General features: G+C 40.7%; 2 protein-coding genes across 2 annotated transcripts in view; both read left to right on the top strand.

Annotated features, from left to right (window-relative positions):
• CPEB4 (cytoplasmic polyadenylation element binding protein 4) overlaps positions 1-11,049 on the top strand; it is a 38,429-nt gene extending 27,380 nt beyond the window's left edge. Inside the window, exons 4-8 of the mRNA XM_042880770.1 lie at positions 1,085-1,174; positions 1,834-1,952; positions 2,825-2,939; positions 3,155-3,336; positions 6,603-11,049. Coding sequence (XP_042736704.1) covers positions 1,085-1,174; positions 1,834-1,952; positions 2,825-2,939; positions 3,155-3,336; positions 6,603-6,830 — 734 coding nt within the window. The 3' untranslated portion in view covers positions 6,831-11,049. The remainder of the gene's footprint in view (positions 1-1,084; positions 1,175-1,833; positions 1,953-2,824; positions 2,940-3,154; positions 3,337-6,602) is intronic.
• An 8,215-nt stretch (positions 11,050-19,264) lies between these two features.
• CUNH5orf47 (chromosome unknown C5orf47 homolog) lies at positions 19,265-23,103 on the top strand. The gene is made up of 4 exons (XM_042880592.1): positions 19,265-19,553; positions 21,195-21,283; positions 22,765-22,867; positions 23,066-23,103. The coding sequence occupies exons 1-4, from the start codon at positions 19,265-19,267 to the stop codon at positions 23,101-23,103; spliced, it is 519 nt and encodes a 172-aa protein (XP_042736526.1).
• The last annotated feature ends 1,165 nt before the right edge of the window (positions 23,104-24,268 follow it).

The raw sequence follows: 24,268 nt of genomic DNA on the forward strand, positions 1-24,268 counted from the left end.
GATGAAGATTTGTTACAGGAGTAGAGATGTAATAAGTAATGTTTTCTTTGCTTAATATCTTCATCACCACGTAACCTTGACACACTTCTTTTCCTGGGTGCATTTCTGATGCAGCTGTCAGTACTATGGCTTGTGAGCTGCTATTTCATTATCAGTGTCATCAGCAGGTATAAGCAGACTGAAAGGAACACAACCAGTAGCACCTTTTCAGATTTCTAACCCCAACACTGTGCTGCTGCAGGAGGGTCTGTAGCACCTTGAGCAGAATTCAGCTAAGCCTTGTGCCAATTTAGGTGGCGCTCCAGCGACAGAAACTTTGTTCCTTTTGTTTCCTTTTTTAATGAAAAATTCTTGTTCAGAGAACTTCAACTGGTGATGGTTCAAATGTCTTTTGTGGAGAAGGGAACAGTCACTTTCAACAAGAACTGTAACTAGAGGATTCCCACAGGACTAGCATATGCACGTTTTTACCAGCAACTTTAGGTGGAAGGCAAATTTGAAATGGATGCAAGAGTTGCTTCTTGCTATAGTTATATGTTGTTTGCCACCTCTCCTATAATGTTGCATAACACTGTTGTGGAAGTTCTCTCTGTATTAGGTGGAGGTCACACTCAGACAGTATTTGCTGCTGATGTCAGTATTTGCATACTGACAAGCAGTATGAACAGGTGTGACTGACTCCTGTGATAGGCTGATCATTTTTCTCCTGTCTTCCTGCATTTTTAAGACCCACTGACAGAGCTGGTTGCTTACTAGCAAGTCAGCAAGTTGCCTTTAAACTCTGTGGCAGAATAGTTGAAGTTGTGTTATGATAGCTGTATAGATTCAGTTTCTGTTTATTAGTGGGTTTGAGATCAACAGTAAAAATAAAAGATGGATCTTTGAACTGTCTTGTTTTGTAACATGTGTTCTGACTTGTCCTAAAGATGCCCCATCAGCTAGTAAGCACTTCTATGATTTGGTAAACCATTAGGGCTACGGCATGTTTGTTTATGTAGTGAAGCTAAATGAAGTCTGTGTTTTTCAATTGTCTTGCAGTCAACTGATTTTAATTTCAGTTCATGCCTTTTTCCTCTCTGTGTAGATGAGATCACTGCTAGCTTTCGTCGCTTTGGACCTTTGATTGTAGACTGGCCACACAAGGCAGAAAGCAAATCTTATTTTCCTCCTAAGGGTAAATATCTGATAATGGTATCATTGTTCTAGAATTCATTTTTCTTGATAAGGCTCAACTTCAAAAGAGACTTTTGTGGTGATGACCAAAGTTTATGAGAACGAATGATGAATCCTTGGGTTATAAACTGATTTTAGAATGGGCTTTGCAATTATTCTGCACTAAAACAATTATTCCCTAACTTCCTGTTGTTACTTTATTTGGTTTTCCTTTTCTTTCTTTCTTCTTTTTTTTTTTTTTTCCTGTTGTTCCTCATTCTGCTTTACTTGCTTTTGTAATAATAATCAAGGCTAGTTTTCTGTAAAGCAGCTAAATACTGTTCACAGATGCCAGAGAGTACTAGCACCTTATATTAACAGCCGTGCTGGGAAGCATGCCTCCACAGCTGTGGCTTTTGTTCAGTTCTTACTACTGGCTTTTCTTTTTCAAAGGAAATGGGGAGAGAATGTGTTGATCAGCAATCTCCCTCCCTTCTTTCCTTCGTGACTGTGAGAGGGCTTGCAGGAAGTTCAGATGGGAAGGTGCGAGGGCATCTTGAAGTTTGTCCTTTATCATACAGTAGCATGATGACACGGTGCCAAACATAATTTTGGGTTAAGTTACTGTACTCTAAGGTGAATAGAGGAAAGAAATTATGTGCTTGTTTTCCCTTTTGGTAGGATACGCATTTTTGCTGTTCCAAGATGAGAGCTCTGTGCAGGCACTGATTGATGCATGTATTGAAGAAGATGGAAAGCTCTATCTTTGTGTTTCCAGCCCCACTATCAAAGACAAACCGGTAGGTAAAATTTTCAGGGCCTGCACAATTCTTGTATGATAACCAGAAATTGTACTCTTCAGGTGCCTTTTGTTTTTCCTGTCTTCAGAATGCTAATGTTTAAATTTCCCCAAATTGCCAAATTAAGTTTTCAGAAAGATGAATAACATATTTTTAAAGTAGGCATCAGGAAGTGTTGAAGTCTAGTTACAATTCTCAGTTTTGTTAGAAAAAGGTTTGCTGAATTTCAACTTTGATGTAATAAATATATTTTCAGGCAGGTATTTTGTCCTTCTTATGCAATAAAATTGTAATATTATGTGTAGTGTTGCATGCAACCTGTTTTGACAGAGACAAATAGAAAAAGCATAATATGGCACAGAGCTGTACATTATTAATATAAATGACTCTGTGACTGATGCAAGTCTGTTAATAGCTGGGAGACTTCTGTCATATTCTTGCACTTCAAATTCAGCCAGCAGTAGGTAAATATAAAGCTGCTAGTTTGTCATAGTAAATAAACACACACATTTGAGCCTGTTCCATTGAGATAACACTGGTCTGGTGCTTACACTTGCCTAGACCAACTCGAATAGTGAAGATACGTGTGCAGTAGTGTGGTTCACACAGCACCGTTTGGCCACGATTAAGTAAATGCGTAAGTAAGGGGTGAGGTTTTTTTTCCCAGAAATGTGGGTAACAAGGAAGTGGTGAAATTTGGTACAATCAAGTGGAGCTTATTAACGTTTCGTTTTGGGAAATGATTGCTGAATAGGGAGTTAAAAATAGTGTAGTTTAGGAGGCTTTCTACTTTGTAGAATACTGTTTTAAGTTATATTACTGATATACCTTGAATTGTGAATGGTTAAAAAAAAAAGGCTTTTTGTCCATAGGTTCAGATCCGGCCTTGGAACCTTAGTGATAGTGATTTTGTTATGGATGGTTCACAGCCTCTTGACCCACGAAAAACCATTTTTGTTGGTGGTGTTCCTCGGCCTTTACGAGCAGGTACACTGCGTGTTCCGCAGCACTGGGCATGTTGAATATGCAGTCTGATTTGGGGAGCAAGGGGGGAGAGAAGTTACTTCAGCAAATGAACTATGAAGTGTTCCTGACACTTGCAGTGGGGCACATGGATACAAATGAACTGTCGCATTGGATGCTTTTAGAGGGGGAGAAAAAATAACCAAGCCTACACTGTTTCATTTTCCTTTCTGGTTTAGTGGAACTTGCAATGATAATGGATCGACTCTATGGAGGGGTGTGCTATGCTGGAATTGACACAGACCCTGAGCTGAAGTACCCAAAAGGAGCTGGGCGGGTTGCATTTTCTAATCAACAGAGTTACATAGCTGCTATCAGCGCTCGCTTTGTTCAGCTGCAGCATGGAGAGATAGATAAACGGGTAAGGTCTTCAAGTGTATTCTATTTTTTTTCAGTGCCTTCTCTAGAAGTGGCTTTCCATGTAAATGTGTGTCATTGTGAAGACTGTAAATGTTGTATCAGATGCATTGTATATTTAAGGCTAGACTGTGCCACTAAGATACAACACAGAATAAAAATGATGGAGTGGTGCAAAGCTATTTCTTCTGGAACGTGGGAGGCAACTGTGAAGCTGACTTTCTCAAATTGCTTAGCATAATGGGAAGCATGTCAGCTGCCTTGCCCTTTTATAAGAATATTACGCTCGTCATGTACTCCCACTGCAAGGATTTGCACTTGTAGTGTTTGTATAATGTCAGGGAGGAGGGTATCTGCTAAGGGTGGAGCGGTTTTTACTCCTGTTCTGCATCTTAGTAGAGAATGGGCAGAATAAAGCTCTGCTGTTATGCATTGTATGCTGAGCGGTTCTGAAGAACATCAAGTAATGCATTGTGAACTCTTCAGCAGGCATTACAGCCTCACAATCATCCTGCTCGTCTCATGTAAAAGCTGCCCAGTTAATTGTTTCAGTGATAATCTATAAGTATTTATTGCTTAATTTGTTAACATAAATTAAAGAAATATGCTGACAAGATCTGTAATTTGCTAGTGTCTGCCCTCATCTATATCAAATGTGACTTTGTCCATTGCAATGATCTTTGGGCCTCAATTTTGAGAAACTGAGATCTCTATATCTATTGTTCTCACTGGTGCTTTGTCTCTGAATTTTCCTTACATGACTGTCACTATTTATTTCAATTTTAGTATCACTACAGAAGAAATACCCCAACTTGGCTGATGAGCTGATTATCATTTCACTTCTCCCTTGGCTATAAAGCTTGGGTAGAACAACTGTTTGTCTCAGGGCTTGTGAGATGGAATGTCTTTGTTCTGATCTTGGCTCTGAAATAAATTCTGTATGGCTTTGAACAAATAATTTGGGCTGCCCTTGTGCAACTTCTGCTTGCATAAGCAGACATTTGGGTGAATAGGTCCATTGAAGCTGTCGGGACTAGAAATTTAAGTAATTGTGAACTCTGGCAAGTATTCTGCAATCTGTTTCCCCTTCCTTCTCTCCTCCTCTGTATTTCCCCATTTTGTGTGTTCAGAAAAGCCATGGGGAGATAAATGTTCAGAGGATTCGTTATAAGAGCGTTTGGTTGCATAAAAGATATAAAAAGGCAACAATGGGAATAATGCTATTTATTAATTACTTGCTATTTGTTTTGTTGGTTTTTTTTTTTCTCTAATTAAGTTTTTCTGTACAAATAAAAATGAAAGTAATAACAAGAAGGGATTTGCTGTAAAATTAGGCAAGGAGGTGCTGCTGATAGATGTGCCTTCAGAGAGGTAGTGCAAAGTAAATGCTCAGTGGCCTGCAGAGCCCACTGCTACTGAGCTTCTGCTGTGTGCTGCCACCCTAAGTGTGCCTGATGAAGTTGCTGTACTTTAAGGTACTTCTTGTAAATCCTCCACGTAGCCAGCACAGGTAAGAAATGCAGGCCATGTTGGTCCTGTGCACTATAGCACACACTGAATAAATGTGTTGAGGACTCTGACTCATACCTGTGGTTTATAGACTTGTAGAGAAACCAGTGGTGCAGTAACAGGCTAAAGCAAGCAGAGGTATAATTACCCGTGCTGTAGTGTGGCCTTTAGGTTGCAGCCTAAGCCAGCCTCTGAACACATACATTCAAGCACAGTAAAGCTGCAGAGCTGCCATGTTAAGGAGGTCAGCACAGCATAGCTGTATTTTGTCCTCTTAGCTCACCACTGAGTACCCAACCTCCAACTGCTTAGCAAAATAGATGACAAAGGGAGAAAGTGAAGTCTCCTTCTCTTCAGTCTTCTGCTACTCTTTTGTAAATCTATTCTTCTGAGCTGGTGTGGAGGAGTGTTTGAGAAACATTATCAATGGGAGAGGAAAAAAAGAAGGAGGGAAAAGATTGCTGTGTTGTCTCTCAAGTAGTTTGTAAGCACAAATGACATAAACCTACTGCAGTGTCTCCTCTGGAGCCTCTTAGGATTGGGTGAGTTTAAAATGCTATGTGAATGTGAATCAGCTGTCATACAGCTGAGATTTGTGAGTTGAAGAAGGAGCCATCCGTAAGCAGATGCAGAAATAGCAGGACGACATAGAGACACCAGTTGCTGTCTGGATATTTGGGAATGGTTGTGAAAATGCCTGATGGCACAGGCTTAAGGGAGGGCTCACAAACACTATCAGGACAGGAACTTGTTTGTGTGCTTCTTTACGGTGAGGTTTAAGGTTTGTTGCTGTGCTTCTGATGGACCTTTCATAGTCCTAGGGAGTGAAGGAACAGGAGCAGAGGTGGTTATTGGTTATGAGGTGAAACCCAGCCTGTAAGGGATGGCAATGCTATTTGAACATGTAGGCATGTCTAAACGAGCTGTACTCCAGCCAGCTTGTATACTGAGAGCAGCGAGCCTCGCCTTCCTGTCACACAGTCAGCATTCTGCACTGTGGGCAGGGGTTTGTTCTTGGTATGCAAATGCCTAGATTAAAAGCTAGTAGCCTGCAGATGTTGAAGCGTAGATGTATCCTTGTAGCACCAGCTGGTAAGTTCCTGTGAGTCATTATCAATTAAGAACTTAAATGTTTCTTCTTTCTTGTCTGCTGCTCATCTGGCCCTTCATGCCAACTAAGTAGATGGTCATCAGTCCCATTTTAAGCCTTGTATTTGATACCAGCAAGAGTAGGTGGGTCTCTTTCTGTTGAGTGGACAAAGCCACAGAAAAAGAGAACAGAGATGTGCTGTTTATTGAAGATAATGATTTTTTTTTTAAAGCCGGGCATTCAGACATTGAAATTTGCAAACTGCTTTTAATCTGCAGGCAGTGTTGTGTAAACAGTTGACGTTCCTACCTGAACGGGTAGGAGCTTGGTTGTGCATCACGCTACTTAAAAATAAATCCCCAGAATTCTCCAGCGTTCTGATGTGAATCTGTGTGTATCAGTTCTACAGCCACATGTTGATTGTTCCTTTCTGCAAATGACAGCTTGTGTGAAACTGTTGATGCTGAGCATTGGATTCTGTGGTGCTTTTTGAAGGATCAAGGAATGCAGCGGGAACAAGATTGTTCTCGCATTAAGCGCCTATGAGTTTTGGCATTTACTTCTTGTCTGTGTTGTTCCCTGCTAGAATGCAAATAGTATATGTTGTGGAATTGTCTTCATCTGCGTTGTAATTAAGAATTGTAAACTTTCTTCTCATTTTCTGTATGCAGGTGGAAGTTAAGCCATATGTCTTGGACGATCAGCTTTGTGATGAATGTCAGGGGGCCCGTTGCGGTGGAAAATTTGCTCCATTTTTCTGTGCTAATGTTACCTGTCTGCAGTATTACTGTGAATATTGCTGGGCTGCTATCCATTCACGCGCTGGCAGGGAATTCCACAAGCCCCTGGTGAAGGAGGGAGGAGATCGCCCAAGACATATTTCATTCCGCTGGAACTAAATGATCGCTGCAGCGCTCATATGCAGGCCTCAAATTAAGTGCACTCTTCTGTTATCCTGATTGTCCCTACCCACCCTGCCCTTTCTCTTATTCAAGATAGCATGTCCTTTTTGTAGTAGTCTGTAATTTAACAATAGTATAATGAAAGAATGACCTATAATATGGGTATTTTGTAGAACCTTGTCATTGAAAACTGTATTGGGAACTCCTTTTCGTATTGATAACATGTTGCAAGTGAGTTGCATTCTCTTGTCTTTACTAGGGAGAGAACACTTAATTTCATGCAACATTTTCTTAGAGGAGAGAAAAATATTAAGAAAAGAGAATTGAAACAATAGAGTATTTTGGTTTTTTAATTAAATTATTGTTAATAAAGAACATAAGAATACTTTTATTAAAATAACCGTGTAACAATAACACTATAAGTCTGTTCTGACACTTTTCCCCAGGGAAGCCTGTTTTTGCCTCTCGTTTTGTTTTGACTTTGGATTTTTCCAGCAACAGCTGAAGTTAGCGTTTACCTATCAACAGGAAAGAGCATGTTTAAAGCAACAAAAATGCATGAGTAAAGTTGAAGCAGCGTTTTAATAATGATAGTTCTTTCGTTCTTTCCTTCTTTCTTTCTTTAATCTTTTCAGGGTTTTGAGGCTGAAATTTTTGCTCGGTGTATATCTGACCTTGCCTCTGACTACCACCCACATCCAAATTAGTAATGAGATAGGCAGAGCTTACTATATTTTCATCAAAATTATTACATTTTAAGAATTCCTGAATGTAAAAGTTGAGTAAAGTTACTACTGAGGGGGGAGTGCACTTTTTTTTCCTTTATGTTTAAGAGAATTCAATTGTCTGGTTACAGCCCTAGAAGTCCAACCAAAGCTAGAGTAATGACAACTAGTTAACTGGCGTTTCCTCTCCTGAAGGATTAAATATATAGATTTTATTTTTGATGGCTATATATAACTCTATATCCTAATGTACTAACATTCATCAGGGGCCAGCCTTTGCTCTCCATTTTGACATGAAAAACTAGAAAACCTTAAGATACCTCAAGGATATCACTAATTTTTACTGAAGTTTTGATATTCCAGTGTGTCACACAAAGTAAAATCGGCTGCTTACTGGTTTCCCATCATGGATGTAAAGTTAGTTTTGAATACTCTCTAACTTAGTTGTAACAGAAGGCATGAACCTCCATAGTTTCCAGGTCTCGTTTTGCGCTGTTTTGTGCATGAAACAGTGCAAGCATGCATATGCCTTTCTTACTCTTCTTGTAGAAAGAATCCCAGCTAAAATTCCTCTTCTTCAGAACTTAATATGGAAAAATAGAGAAACACAGGTATTTGAAGTGCCAGCATTGCTAAGTTAATGCCTGCTTTATTATAAACAAATTCTACCTTGAGAAGCATTAACACAGTACATGTTAATGAATGATAAAGAGTGGGTGCAGGGGTTTAGTTTGAAATGGCTGAATGAAGGAGTAGTTCTGAACATAATTTTTTTACTTTTGAACTAAAGCCCCGGCCAACTTCTGAAACTACTCTTTAGCAGTGTGCAACCAAACAGGTTCAGTGGCAATCTTCTAAACCGCCCGACTGGCGTGGTACCATCCTAGATTCTCTCAGACCAAAGACTTGCCTCAGCACTGCTTGGGAAACATCTGCTGCGCCGAAAGCGTTCGCCGGCCCCCTCGTCCCGTCCCCCAGCCCAGACTATCTTTATGAGAAGCAGTTTTTATTTTCAATACAGGCTTTAATGAACCTTCTCGAGTTCCAAAGGTCAAAATGGAGACATTTGCTGTCTATTAGTCAAGTATAGAAAGGGAGCTGCTTTTAATGAAATCCCTGAAAATATTGACAACAGTAATGCAAATGCAGAGTGCTCTTGTGTAGATTGTCAGGGACTTTTTTTTCTCTGAAGTACATAATTAGAGTTGGAATGTTCCTTTAATTTTTTTAATGCTTGTAGGTGGCTTGGGGTGTGCTATTGTGCCGATCCTACCCAGTAAACAGGTGAGATGGGTTACCATTACGAGAAATAACACTGTTTGAGAACTAGCTTTGAATAATAATTTTCCCTTTGTACATGACCTGCTGAATTTCGGTACAGTGTTTTTGTAGCTAACTTATTTTGTCATGCACATAATGTATATTTGTTATGCACTACTTTTGTATATCTTGTTTTTCCAACAGTGAGCATTTTTAGGCACACTTTTCACTGACGGGATATCTCTTTATGCAATACCTCAATTTTTCATATTGCAAAGAGTAGCTTTTTGTACTTTTATTACTGAGAGATCTTCATATACTTCATTTTTTAATATAAATAATTTTAATAAATTTTATTTTCTTATATTCTGCTTTTTATACATTTCAGTGCTCTGCATACATTTTGAATTATGGATGTTGTGCACTGGCAATGCTATTTTAGAATCTGCAGAGAAAAGAAAGCATGTTGCTTAAACATCTTAGCCCAGCACCAGGTATTTGGTGTACATATAATTTAAGAAATAGTATATGTAAAGTTGAGAATTAAAGAAGAAAAGCATGAAAGTGACAAATGACACTGTCTTTAGACCCTGAAATTTAAATGCATAAGTATAGCGTAGGATTTAAAAGCAAAGAAACATCAAAATTGTCTACCGCTTCTTACTGAGTTTTTAAAGATGATACACAAATGCAGACGTTTTTGGTGAATGTTTAGCCATTTTTAATATTAATACAGAATCGGTGTTAGGTGTTTGATGCAGAAATGTGTCTACTCTTTTAAATTATATTTAAAGAATAAAAGAGAGCCTGCTAGGTGGCAGGCGCGTAATGTTAGTATGCATGACTAATGTAAGAAGTTGTTATTCTACTAATATTCACTTGTGATTGTGTGACAAGCGTGTTTACAGATTATTTGGTTACACTTCGATTTACAAGGCATAAACAATTATAGGCATTACTCTGTACTTAAGTAGTGACGGCACGTCCTTCTGATTACATGGGATTTGTAGTTGGGGTTACCATGTAGCTCCAAACATAATGAACATGTAATTAGTTTACCGGTCTTAGGGTATCACTTCGATTTGCAAGGGGTTGATGAGCATGTAGTTTTATCACACTAGCATGGCACCGGCCATGTATTTACAGTGTAGTTACAGAGTAATTACATGGTTATTTTTGCAATGTAAAATAAAGTGTTTCTGATTATTTTGTATGTAAAGGAACCCCACTGCCCCGTGCTTTTTGGTATAGTATCTACTTCTCCATACACAGACCTCTGCAGAATGCAAATTTAAAACTTGCAGTGAATGAATTTAGCGTTTTCTAAGGATGCTGTTGGAAAGACTTGATAATTCACCCCTTTTGTTTTTAGAGGAGTTGAAACCTTCTGTTAAAAGGTGATTTAAAACTTGAATGTGATGAATTGTGGCAAGTTAACTTCAAGTTATGTGCAATACCTATTTCAGACTTCTGGAAGATCTTTGCAGTGTAATTCTTTGTTTTTAATTGCAGACATTTAAAAATGTCATTTTCTACTGTTCTAGTAAATCCTCTTTCTTGCTGGCGTTTCTAAAGAAAAGAATCAGAAATCGATCTTTCTACTAATGTAAATTTGAGATTATTTTTAAAAAAAAATGGAATAAAAGGTTTTGGTCATTTGCTTTATTTTATTATTTTAAAGCTACTGTGATAGCATTGTAAGAATTGGGACAATATTGTATTCAACTGTTTTATTTTTTATATTTTTAAATCTTAAAGTATAATTAGTTTTTATAATTTTCATCAGATTTTTTTGTTATATTTTTTGGAAGTGAAACTTTTAGCAAGTGGGTGTCTAGTTTTTACTAATCCCTAATATGTTTTTCCCCCCAATGTATTGCTCATATTATCAGAAGGAAAAGTTATTTAAGTATGTCAGTTAATTGTACTACTTGGCTGAATTTCCATATAGTTTTTACTGTGTATGGGGAGGTTGTAGTATTTATTATAGCATTTTAAATAAGGGTAATTCATTTTTTATTAAAGTCATTTTCACGTTTAAGTTCATATTTTTGTATGTTCTACTCTAAGTTATATAACACAAGTTACTTTTTTTAAAGAGTTCATTTGTTGAAGTGCTAGTGAAAATTAATGTTATTAAATAGTTTGCAAATGACTATTTATACCAGTATGCATATAATTTTTAAATATTTGTAATGTGAGATGTTGAATGAATAAAACTTTTAACTCAATGCTTCTCCTTAACCTCTTTTTTTTGAGCTTTCAGTGGATAAATGTTCCTTTGTGACTGCAGCTCCTGGGGCTCGGGAGGTGATGCTGATGAAGTGGGCACATGTCTGACTGTATATGTGTGAAGTTCTGCGGTCCTGTTCTGGTCAGAACACTGAGCATGGTTTTGTGGAGGGTGTGTGAGAGGCTGTAACCACTGGAGAGATGCTGAGTGCCCTGAACAGTGCATTAAAGCACCGCAAGATAAATGTGCAGTGCAGCAGAAATGGGAAGGGTGATGTCTGGAAGGCTGTAGAACTGCTGTTGGTTGAATCAGACTGCAAGAAGATCCATTCTTTCTGCTTACATGCAGATGTTGTCTTTAGGGAATGTTGAATGCTAACTACATAATTTTGTGGATTTGTTGCTTGCTGAGGATTTGGTGCTTGTTGAGTAATCTTATGTATCTCTGGAAAAACCTTTCAGCAGCTTCAGCACTGCTGTTTCTATTTTTTTTCGCAGCCATAAGAGTATCACCCTAGCCAGGAATTGCATCATTTCTTTCTGCTCTCTGCTTCCAATTCATAGGGTCAAAAGACAACCACCATGCAGCTGAGAAATCAAGCTAACTGAGCGGGTGACGTGTTTAATGAGAAGGATACCGCCGAGGCGCATGCAATGCATAACATAAGTCAGAAACCACCTTGCAGCTGGGACAAAAAGATAACCAGGCGAGGACCTGTCCAAGCGTGGCACAGACAGACAAGGATCGCTTTTCACTTGTCTCGCAGTTGTGATCTGATATTCCCTGAAGGAATAAGTCTGGAATTTTAAAGAACGTTCTTAGATGAGGTTGCTAGAGTCGGCGTTAATTTAAAATACCTGATCTTGAGATGTCTAAGGAGTCTTGTGAAGGGTTGCCACCTACTGTATCTGCTCGTCAGAAGCTATCCTTAGCGGCTAGGAGATCCAGATTTATTTCTGTTTGTTTTCTAGATTTTGATACGAGTAGCATTGCACTGATGACCAGTGCTTTGTCATTGGCATCTGGGCTACTAATCTCTTGTGCCCGAGTTTGAGGAATGGTGTTGTAAATGTTTTATAGATGTTGAGTGTAATTATTTCCATGGGCACTTCAGAAAATGCAGAATTGAGCTGTAATGGGATTAGTTCTGCAAGGTGCTAATCACTTGAATTCCCATTGGCTTCGGATGATGCAAACTTAGAAGCTAATGCCTTTTTAACAAGAAAAGAATTGCTGGTGACTCCATGCGTATATTTTCAATCCTTTGAAACAGCTATTTTAAGATAATCATAAAATTGCTGGTAAACTTTGGAAAAATAAAGAGGCTGGAGATGGGAAGTCTGCCTGGCAAATGATGAATTCCACGTTGTTGCATTTTGCATCAGACAGAGTATTGGCTGGTAAGGGAAGTATCTCTCCATTCTCTGTGTTCCTATTGCTAGGAAATAGTTACAGGTTGGCCTCTCCCAGTGTGATAACGACTTCTTGACATTGCTTTCAAGTGCAGAGTGGTCTTCTAGAAAGCATGTGCTTATCAGTGCTTTGTCTGATAATGGTTTCTAACAAGTAGGATGGAGTTGAAGTTTGGTCCTGCAGTGTGGGTTTTCTAATGGTGGTAGAACCACTGGTGTCTTCCGCAGGCAAGGCACTCCCACACTCGTTTGAGTTCACAAGTGCTTATCAAGATGAAACCTGATTGGTGTGTAAATTAATTAAGAGCTTTTCCCCTCTGGAGACTGCAGAATACTTTGTGAACATTTGCCTATGTAATGAGAGTTAATTTATTAGAGTCTAAAAAAAAAACACACCTCAATAAGGTGAAATACCAGAAGTCTGGGGTGTTCCAAACTGAAAATAATCACCTTTTTAGCAACGGCCTTGGCTGGTTCTGAATTGTTGAGAAGAACATTCTAGGAAAGATAATATATCAAATCTCTTTTGGGTTTCAGTTTGTCCTGAAACTATAAATAAATGCTCCAAGCTGACTCCAGAAGGTGGAGGTTTGCCTGCGGGGTAGAATTTCAGAATTTCCACAGTACATGAATCTCAAATATTTTCTTTCAGCACAAACTGTTCGTTGAGCACAGTCAGCCATCAGCTTTCTCTAGGGTGCTGCTTTCACTAAATGAACTGCTACATTCCGCATCAGTGAAGGAACTCAGTTTGGGTGAGATGGATAAAACCCATCTAGGACAGAGTTAAAGGCTAAGGTACGTTTTAAAGAGAGTTTCCTGGCTGTCAAGTTCGTGTCGGACAGTTTCTACTGTCTGTCCTGGTTCTCCAGCTGCTGTTTATTCAGCGCAATGAAAGCCTGCTCAGCCGCAGTCCAAAATGCACATTGCTAGCCTACAGGAAATCTAAGACAAATAATAGCCTCAGAAAGGGTAGATGAGGAAAAAAACACTGACATTTCTTCCTCTGCGTAAAATAAGCTGATTCAGTCTGCCAGTATGAAAAACAGCCTCTGGGATAAGAATATACTTGCAGCTGCCTTCCCAGTCATAGAAATTGAAGGGGTGTAGAGAGGCTGAATCAGTGCTCCCAAGGTGTTATTGTTATTATCTCCCTAAGATGGAGAGAAGGTCATTCTGAAACTTGGTGATTTCATTAGTGCTATCAGGTATTGCCTGCTTTCACGACACCCAAACTCTAATTTGCTGACTTTTTGTATGGCTTGTCAGAAGTTTTTTCATTGTGAGTGCTTATTAATTTGGATGTGATTATTCCTAAAGGAAGCTCTCTCAGTTGTCTTGTTTAGGGCACTTGGGAAACCACAGTGTGGTACTGTTCTTATTATTTGGGGTCCCTCACAGAATTTGAGAACTTTGAAAAGTTCTCAGTTCTCTTTGTATCTATATGTAGTGGAAATGCAAAGCCTGAAGCAGTGATTGAGCACCTGGTGGGAAGGCAGGGCCAACCCAGGGGAGCTCAGGTGCATGCAATGTAGCTGAATGACCGGAAGGGATGGAGCCAGGGTCAATCCCCTTCCCAGACCTCAGTTAAGTGTTGGCAGTGGAGGTGAGGAAATCTCTTGCTGGAGATCCCTGCCTACCTGAGGCCTTACAAAGGTAAGCGGTTCTTTTCCTTCATTTCTCCATTCATGGCTTCTGTATTTGGGCTCATTCTCATTTGTTGCAGCCAAAGGCTTTGCCACCCTGCTATTATTGCAGCACTTTCCATCCCATTATAGCATTACACTATAACATATGGAACTAGATAAAAATTGTTTTTGATCATGTTTTTCTTCCTCAGAGTTAATTTTGGTGAGTGGTGAAAACTGAAATTAAATTCTCTGAGCACAACACTATGAGAACACTTTTTGGTTTTGCATTAGTTCTGGTTCTTTTCGTGTCAGTGAGAAGTGTTGATTTTGCTGACGTGATGGGCTGTGTAGATGCAGTTCACGCTCACTGTGTGCCTTAGTAACTTTGAACTCCGTGTTGTGATCTGTGGAGGATACCAATTCACACACACAGCAAGGCATTACAAAAAAAGGTCTACCGACTTTCTCTGGTCCAACATTTCAGAGAACTTTTTTTTTTCAACCAAAATTGCCATCTCTCACTGCTTTTGACTCATAAGCCAGGACCAGTTTGCTTAGTGATCTCTGATGCCTTGATATGCATGTGAAAGCATTAAGTTGTCAGTTTAGCAAAGTGTCATTTTTCAAGACAATCCTTGTCACTTTAAGCACGTACCCAGTACTGGTTTGTGTATGGAGTATATTCCTGCCAAGCATTTCTGAATTTTCTTTCAGTGAGTTCAATGTGATTTTTAGATATTTGAGGAACATTGTTACTGTAAGCAGCAGGCAGTAGCCCCCAGCTTTGCTGTATGGAGCCAGCTGTTCACAGGCAGATGCTGCTGAGTACACACTGCCACAATCAACTCAGTTCTTCTGTCAGTAGCAAGGAAATTTGCTCATGGGTTGCTTATACAGAGGGGTGTCTTTGGAGGAATCTGATGGCAGAACAAAGCAGCCACTGCTTCAATTTTCTGTGCAGAGATGGCAGTCCCTGCAGACAGAGGCCCTGCTCTGTTCCTTTCCTGGCAGCATCCTCGAGTTTTTGGTGATAGGAAGGGAGTAAGCTGGAACAGTTCTGCTAAGGCCCAACTACCGTTACAAAGCAGACCTGCTAAAGAGAACGTTCAGTGATATTTATACTGCAGGTAGGTAAGACTGTCTTGTGTGTGCAGACAAGTGCATTGGTGGTTATGCTGGGTTGCAGGCATGCTTTGGGCTGATATTTTGTTGGATGTCTGAAGCTAAGAAAGCACGAGTTTCTGTGCTGCGACAGATGGACTTGGAAGACCTTGGATACTTCTAAATTTGGAGGATGATTTATTGCTTTTTGCTTTTCATGTGCACTACTGAGCCAGTGTTCTTAAATGGTGTGAGAAGACAATCTGCAGTTCTGTCTCAGGTAGGACTAAGCTTCCATCTGTTTGCTCACGCAGGGCCCTACTGCACATTGCCCAGAACTAGAATTGTAACATTTACTACTATGATGCCTGCAGCCTTTGGAAGAGCCGTGGGAAAGTTCTCATCTCTCTCCTTTGGAAACAAAGGATGCCATCATTAAATAACAGTAGTTTGCACATTGACGTGGAAAAGTGAAATCAGAGAAACAGAAGTCCTAACCTGCCTTTTGTGATAACCTCTGGACAGCACATCTTTCCCAGGAAGAATTCCCTTCAATTGTTGTGTTAGCAGCAATTTTTTTTTTCCCTTTTTGAGCCCCCCTCCCCCCCATGTTTTTGTTTCAGATTGGGAATTTTGTTCAAATACCTTAACACAAAATTCTTCTAAACCAAAGGCTTTAGTCTTGTTGACTTGGCTTTTGGTTATAAGGCCTATGGATCTTCTCAGTGACTTGAAAATCTCTCAAGGGGGACTCAGGCTTTTATGTAACAAACTTAGTTTATAGTCTGCTAAATAATTTTATCTGCAGCATGAATAAATGGGGAAACATGCCTCCCCTTATGAGTGGTGCGGATGAAGTGATTCCCACGTGTATGATTTGTGAGGCAACAATCTGAGATACGTGGGTTCATTAATATGAAGTGCAGGTGTGTTGAAATGGCAGCTGGCCATTTTACATCTCTGCTGCGCTGGTTTGTCGCTTCCATAATTAACTGTGAGATCTGTTGTGAATTAAGAAATGCTACAAGTAAGCAAAAACTGCAGGCATAATGCCTTGCTTGCATTTACCAGAAGCGGTGAGTTTTGTTTTGATGATGATTCCCAGTTATACTAATAAATGTTCTCCAGTGAGCATGTTCTGTAAATTCACCACGTTCTGATGGAATACCTCACTCCAGCAATTCCTATCAAGTTTTCTGTGAGAATGACAGAGATACAGTAATTGTTTGTGCTGCTGTTGAGGATATAATTAACAAGGTTTGACTGGAGCTGTTCTCAGAATTAGCATATTTTTCACAAAAAAAAAAAAACAAAAAAACAAACACCAGTGTTAACAGTGTTAAAATTCATATTTCAGATGAATTCATGATTTGATCAGGTTAATATTTAATTAGCAACCTGTCTTGCCAGAATTATGTTGAATAATTCCTTGTAGTGCACTGCAGAGGATCCTCACAGAAGAACAATTCTCAAACAAGAGCAAGTTTTGTTTTTGCAGGGCAGTGACATGAGATACATCGCTAGAAGTGCACGCAGCAATGCCCTGTTGGCTCCTTCCTTCCTTCCTGGCATAAACTGAAAGGCGTGCCACCACCAAACCTATCTAATTTTAAAATGGTATTTGAGGTTAGCAGAAGATGATGCATGCTTGGCCGAAGTAAAACCGAAACAATAGAATTCAGGAAACAATGCAAGTTCTGAGCTGGAGAGGCTGACATTAGAATACAAAGCAAGCAGTGTGATGAGGTGCAGGCTGAGAGTTACTGCTCTATTTTTACCTTCGCAGCTGAAGATGTGGTGAAAAGCTGAGCTGTTTGTTCACAGCAACAAGTAGCAAACCAGTGGCTGGCTGCTGGTCTGGTCACACTGGGAAGGGGGGTTGGAGAGTGCAGAACAGCAAAGATAGCTGAAATACCCAGTTCTGCAGATTTCTCAGAGATTTAAGGGGGGAGCTGATTTTGTCAGCAGAAGTAGTTTCTAAATGGGATCTGAGCTGAATTGGCTTTTGACATTAAAGTCCTGGCAATGTGCTGTTGTGGAAAGTAGGCAAAATGTGTCACACAAGGGATGTGCGTTTGTATTAATAGGGTGAGAGAATACACCATAAATACAGATGAATGAACCACTGATTTGGCAGCTCTGATGCCCTGAAAGGGCCATAGGAAGGGAGAAGCCTGCCAGCTGGCAAGGCAGGCTCCTGTTCAGGAACATACAGCAGCAAGTGTTCACGCAAAGTGCAATGAGAGCATGTACTGAAACGGGTCCTGCTTAGGTCTGTATTTCTGTGCTGGGGGACATGTGAAACGAGACGTGTGTTTCAGCAAGAGACGTGCTTTCTTTACCCAGGCTCTGTGATTAATGGACATGATGAAGTTTGCTCTGCAGGACCAGTTTTTAATTGGTTACCTCACTCTGTGCTTAATTCCCTCAAATTAGATGCACTGGCTAACTCACTAGGCCAGAATGTCAGCTCAAATCTTTGAAATGGAGAGAGGCAGTCCCTGGTGGATTTTATTTATTTATTCTTTTTTTTCTTTTGAGGTGATTGCCTTGGTGGTTATGTTAAATGTCTGCAACTTCCTTTCTGCTCCTTATGTTTTGGAGCCTGCAAAAGATGCCCTTTTATCATTGGGAGGTGGGGGGGAAAAAAAAAATAAAAATACCCTGGCAAACTGTCAGGCTGTGCCTCTGGAAGTTATTTCCTTTTTCTTCAACTGCGTACACAAACTGCCATTTTCTGACACTGTATAAAATAGCTGAAAATCCTGGGATACTTCCACAGTGTTTTTTAATTTTTTTTTCCCTCCCCTTGGCTCCTCGTACCACTGCAGGTTCCTGCAGGGCTGGAGGCTCCAGTTCGGTAGGTAAGGCTGCCATCTGGTGGGGTCCTTCTGCACAGCACCCTGCCTTGCCAAGGGGACAAGGGGCAGCAGCCCTGAGACCTCGAGGGCTCTCACCCTCCTCTGATGGCCTCTGGGAAATAATATTGAGAGGTGTTTCAATACTAAAGCAAAGATCAATAGGATGGATGCTTTTAAGTGGTTTGAGAAACCTGCTTGTCACCTCCTAGCCCCAGTGCTGCAGTGGCACTCTTCCCATGGAGAGCCTGTTTGGGGGAAGGGCTCCTTGCTGTGATGGTGTCACACAGTGCCTGTGTCCACCAGCTGCTGCTTGAAGGATGAAATGACAACATGTATTTAATGTTCCCTATATGGTCACCAGGCAGCTGGGCACCCACACATCCACTGGCAGGTTGGCTGTTAGCTTGGAGTACGCTGATGTGAAGCTCATGGCATCAGTGCAGAAAAACTGTAGGAATGCCCTCACGAAAGAGATGCTGCTAGTTCCTCTTCTGGAAATTGCAGCAAAGACTAACAGTACATCACTGCCTTTAGCCTGGAGCCTAGCGTATCACTTATCAATAAATTGTGTCAAATATATTAACATACGAATTCAGACTGTGTGCATTGTGCTAAATCTTAAGTGAAAGAGCGTGCACTGTGTTTAGACAACGAGGAAATTATTTACTGTGAGGTTGTGAGGCATTGGCACAGGCTGCCTAGAAAAGCCATGGATTTTCCATCTCTGGAGGTGCTCAAGGCCAAGTCAGATGGGCCTTTAGCAACTGGTCAGGTGCGGTCTACCCCTGCCATGGCAGAGGGAGTGGTGCTAAACGGTCTTTAGGGTCCCTTCCAACCCAAACCACTCTGTGACTCCATAATGGTGGCCAAAGGCAATTTGGTGGAGTAGATTACTATCTTTTTTTTTTTTTTTTTTTTTTGACAGGAAACTGAATTATACCCAGACTGGAGGAAAATCATTAAACTAAGGGTGTTTCCTGGAATCCTGTGGGCAGCCATTTTGTGTACGTGTGACTGGATGGTACACGGCCTGCTTTGCGCTAAGCTCATTTTTCCTTCCTGCTCAGACTGCACATCCTTTCCATTTCTTATTGCCAAGCCAAGGACACTGCACCGGGGCAGTGGTGGCCAATGTGACGGGGCAGGAGAGTGCTCTGCATTCCTGCCGGGTGCTCAGCACTTCACAGCATAGCAGCCTGCCCACCAGCATGGAGCCGGGCCATGGCAAGGCGCGGCTGCACATGCAGCATGTTTACATCCACAGCTTTGGCTCCCACCGCTGTGGATTCATCATCCGCTATGGCAAGGGCTGCCAGCAGGCTGAGAGGGACGGGGCTGGGAGCCTGCTTTCCCGGCAGAGCCTCACGGACAGGAGCAGGGGGCAGAGCGCTGCTCAGGCGCTGAGGGAAGAGGCTGACCTTGAGATGATGGCTGCTGCTGATGGGATGCAGGCCACAAGGAGCTGTGGTGGGGTGAAGCATGTCAGCCTGCGCCCTGGTATGTGCTGCTGAGCCCGGGGAATCCCATGCCTCAGGAGTGTGGGCTGCACTCAGATCTCTGCCATGCCCTCCTCTGGGGCAGGCCGTAGCCATGTAGTAACACGGTCGGACTGTATGCTGGGAGGTGAACGCAGCACTGAAGGGTTTGTAATGTGCTGGGTTCAGGCAGACTGGGTGTTTAGGAAGGAGCTGGAATACGTTGTTAAACTCATGTGAGTGAAAAATGCGTTACTTTGGCTACAAACTCTTGTGCTGCTGAGCTGCTGTGTCACCATCCTGCAAGGTGAGGTGATGTGTTTGGGGCAGCCTACCTCATTCCTTTCCTGTGATGAGACAAAAATTAAGAGTTGAAGAACATCTCGAGTTGGAAGGGACCCTTATGAATCAGAGTCCAACTCCTAAGGCTGCTGCATTACGTTCTTTCTGGGCTCTTTCTGTCTTTTCTCAAGCAATTTCTGTCCAAGCAGGGTACCACTGTGCTGCTTGCTCTTGCAACCGCTTGAAGATGTTTCTTAATTGTCTTGCTGTGTGGCTGGGACCAAACAAAGTTGGGATGGGCATGGGTGTGGGTGCCTTCTATTTACTTAAAGTGCAGAGAAAGAGATTGAGCAGTTTCCCACTGTTTGCAATCTGTTATGAAACATAGCTCTGCTGCATAAGATGAAATGGAGTGAAAACAGTGAGTGTGACCCAGCTTCTGGAGGAGAAGCTGGGGTTGGGATTTGGAAAAGAATAGAAAGCATCATGCTGGACTGAGCAGCTTGTGTCAAATTGACATTGAGATTCAGTATCCTTTTATTGCACAAGTCTGGAAAGCCGCAGTCTTATTCTTTGTGGATGCTCTGTCCCTGGAGGTGTCAGGTTGGATGGGGCCCTGGGCAATCTGGTCGAGTACCAGATCTGGAGGTTGGTAGCTCTGCCTGTGGTATGGGGGTTGGAATTAAATGATTTTTGGAGTCCCTTCCCACCCAAGCCGTTCTATGATTCTATGAAATGCTGAGTGATAAAGGTATGGTGGTCCTGAGTGTTACTAACTTGTTGATCTTCAAATGTTTTTAGTTTTTTTTTTTTCTTCCTCTTAAGAACCGTTTTTCTAAAGATAACAAAAGGAAATATGACTTTAGTCTGTAGTTAATCAGTTCTGCTGGATTGTTATTAAATGATGCCAGCCAGTGGCTCAGAGGCAGCTGTTGGGAACGGAAAGCCTGGCTCCCATAACATGGCTCCCACTGGCAGGCTGTGGTGGCCTGCAGGATGTTGGTTTGCCTGCAGCCCTGCTGCAGGGGGGAACGTGCCCAGAGCCACTACTGAGTTCAGCATCCCCACATGGTTCACACTTTCACTCAGCTGCACTGCTTGCCCAGCAGCTCCTTGGAAAGCTGCTGTCCAGAATTCTGGAGTCCAGAAGCCTGCTGTCTTCACTAGCTGTATTGTTTTGAAATCTTTTCAGTGAAGTTTGTGAGACTTGCCACATGGTTATAATGCAGAAAACAAGCTAGATGATAGTCAACGTAATGTGAAGACTGATGTTCTGTAACCTGGGACTAAAAATAAGTATCTCTGGAAGATGAGGGAAGTGCAGCTTCCTCAGGGATTGATTGTAAACACTGAAGATACGCTTTCTGAACTCTCCTCCTAGGTGACCCTCGAGAGGAAAAGGCTGATGCCTTTGACTTCCCCTTCCCTTCAAGAAATGTTGAAAAAGTAATCAAACGAAAGAAGAAGAAGGTATGAAATGTGGGAGCTGAATTACTGCCTTAGCATTTGAGATAATATCTTCCTGCTTGTTCTGTATATGTCTATGCGGGATCATAAGGGAGATTAGAAGATTGAACTGGTAGTCTGTTACTGAAAGCCTCACTTACTGAAAAGAAAAATGTGATTATTTTCCCTCTCTGGAGGCTTTAAAATTCTGGCTCTCATTCAATAAAGCACTTAAGTGTGTGCTTACCTTGAAGGTTTAGAGTATTCTGTTGACTTAAAGCATGTACAGAAATGCATTGTGGCCAGGGCACTGCACACCTTGCTTGGTGAAACCTGGCAGGTTAAAACTTCTGCACATCCTCTTCCCTTTTTGTTTTGAGCAAAGAAATTCCATCGGTGAGAAAGAAATGAAGGCGAGAACAATAGGTATTAACACGGCAGTAACAGTGATCTGAAATTGCTTTCTGTTTCACAAACGTATTTCTGTTCTTGTTCAGTAGTTCAGCAAATGCTTGAAATTTACAAAGGCACATTTGTTAAAAGAGAAACTCGTGATGAGACTTTGTAATGTGTTAGGTACAAGTAATCAGCTAGACTATAATATAGTAGTGTCACAGATACTTGATTTAAAACCAGAAAAATATTACAGACTTCAGAGGAACAGCTAATAGCATACTGTAATATCACTCTTCCAGTACATTAAATAGTCTTCAAAAAGAACGAGGAAAACGCATTATGTTTTAGTAATAAATGTCAATGAGAGAGGAATTACCTTCAGATTTAAACTAGTTTCACAGATGGGGTCCAGCGAAAGTCATAACGTTAGCATGTTAACATCCATTTATATTTGTTAGTCTGCCTCTTTGTCTGAATGCCATTGTCAACAGTTCCAAATTAGCATTTTTAATGTGTGCTTGAAATAAACCCACTATAGATGTATTTTTATGCCTCTAAAATAAAAGTCTTCAGCATCTATGAAACAGATTAATGCCAACTTGATATGAGATAGGCCAGGTCACTGCTACACTGGAATCTAAGCACAGGATCTGAATTACACTGCTGGTGTGGAATTAGACAGGAAAGTTCTTGCTCTCAGAAAAAAATGAGCAATTCTGTATTATTCTAATTTTTCTCCCATTTTGAATGACTTTGAGGAGATTCTAATGTCCCTGTGTAGGTTTTCCTAAGCTCTTATCTACAGGGGCAGTTTGCAAGTCCTGGATAAAAAGGAATGCCAGGCAAGGAAGTAGCATGATAGCTCATGTGGAAAAGCACAGACTAATTCCAAGTTTGTTGGCTTTCAAACTGAGATGACTCTTCCAGTATGTCCCATTGATTTATCCTTCCTCCAGTTTTCCCTCTTGATGTCACGTTTCTCCCCCTCCACCCGGAAAACAGCAAGACTTCATAGTCGTGCTGAAGAGTTCAAGGTTCTGCAGCACAAGAGATGTTTTTACACAAACTTTTTATATGCTTCATTGAGAAAATTCATTTTTGCCTTTCAGTCCAAAGTCTGGCTTAAAGTCTGGAAAGTAATTTCAAAAATGCTTGAAGAAAATGAAAAGTTCAGACATAGACTGTTGACTAGCAGTCAGTTCAGTGAAGAAGGTAAGTAATAAACTGATAATATTTGTTATGTTAGAGAATACAAGCTATTGATGCAAGTCCTTTGACGCAAGATGTTTAGGTTTGAAGTTCGTTGAGCTGTTTATTTTGGGTAAAATGCTTCACAGCTCACAAATAATGGAATTCATTGCACCCTTTAAATGCTTGTAGCCATATTTGATTGACTTGTGTTAATTGAAGGTTCTATGAAAAGGTGTATGACTTTGCAAGAAGGATGAGAAGAGTGTTCTCTGCACTCTGTAAGATTTAAAATATGAATCCAAAACATCTGCAATTTTTTCTGGACATGTTAAATATATAATTAAACTATTGTTCTCAGACTGATCTAAGGCAGCATTTGGATGAATAATAATTTATTTCTTCACATTGGTAAAGTGGAAAATAGTAGTTGGTTTCATACTGGCAATAAATAAATTAGATGCTCCCCAAAGGTAACTGCAATACAATTTAACACGACTATCAAACCTGTCCTCACACTGTGCCCTGAATACAGTTATTCCATTACTGGCAGAAGGCGAGGGAATTAAAAGTGATGCTCTGCCCTGAGACAGCTTCAATTAGAGACATTGTAGTTGCTGCACAATTTAAGATAATGCAGTGTACACTCATGAATGTAATGGGAGTTTCTGGCCTCATGGTCTGATGAGTTTTTAGGATAGAGAATATAATAAACCATGAAAAGTTACCAGGTAAATTAAAAACAGTGTATTCATGTGCAGTGCTTCTGCTCAGTTTACATTTGGGCTGATAGAAGTTCTCCACAAGCATGCATGTTAAGAGTTATGTGCTAAAACTTAGGTCAGTTCTTGCCAGTTTTCATAAACGTTACATTGCTTCCCCAACATTCACCTTCATAAGAATAACAGAAGTGCATTTCTGGTTCAGAATGGAAATCTTTCTACTCCAGGGGCCTGACCTACGCAACCTACAGTGGATGTTGTTGGAACAACAGAAAAAACACCACAACATCTGCAACTATTCTGAAAATATTTACCATCGTATGGGAAAGCTCTTCTGTTTGCTTGAAAGCCAATTTCTGATTAATTCTGCTATTACAAGATGCAGTACATTTATTATGTGCTATTGTATTCTTTATACCAATCATAATTCCATTGGCCTTAGTCAAATTTTCTACTTTGTTCTCCCTCAAGCTGCTCAAATTTAGCCTATGAAATCTCCCTCATCTGCACTATTTCTCAGCTGTGGTAATCTTTAGTCTGTTGTTTCTGTCACTTAGAAAGCTATCTCTCTGCTTCTCTGTATGCTGTACAGTTCATCCATATTACTGCTCATTTGTTTGGTGGTAATTAGAGACACTAATTAAAGGCAAACCTAACGTTGTATCTGTCTCATGCTTGCACAAGTAAGTAGCTGCACTAAGAA

The sequence above is a fragment of the Lagopus leucura genome, unplaced genomic scaffold (genome assembly GCF_019238085.1).
Source record: "Lagopus leucura isolate 7727_CA_CO unplaced genomic scaffold, USGS_WTPT01 Super-Scaffold_100027, whole genome shotgun sequence".
NCBI lineage: Eukaryota > Metazoa > Chordata > Aves > Galliformes > Phasianidae > Lagopus > Lagopus leucura.

What these genes read in the sequence shown, in the direction of transcription:
- CUNH5orf47 (XM_042880592.1), top strand. Translation starts at nt 19,265, where the DNA reads ATGGAGCCGGGCCATGGCAAGGCGCGGCTGCACATGCAGCATGTTTAC. An exon ending in TCAAACGAAAGAAGAAGAAG is followed by an intron (nt 21,284 to 22,764) that starts GTATGAAATGTG and finishes TTTGCCTTTCAG; the next exon opens with TCCAAAGTCTGGCTTAAAGT. An exon ending in CAGTCAGTTCAGTGAAGAAG is followed by an intron (nt 22,868 to 23,065) that starts GTAAGTAATAAA and finishes TGTTAATTGAAG; the next exon opens with GTTCTATGAAAAGGTGTATG.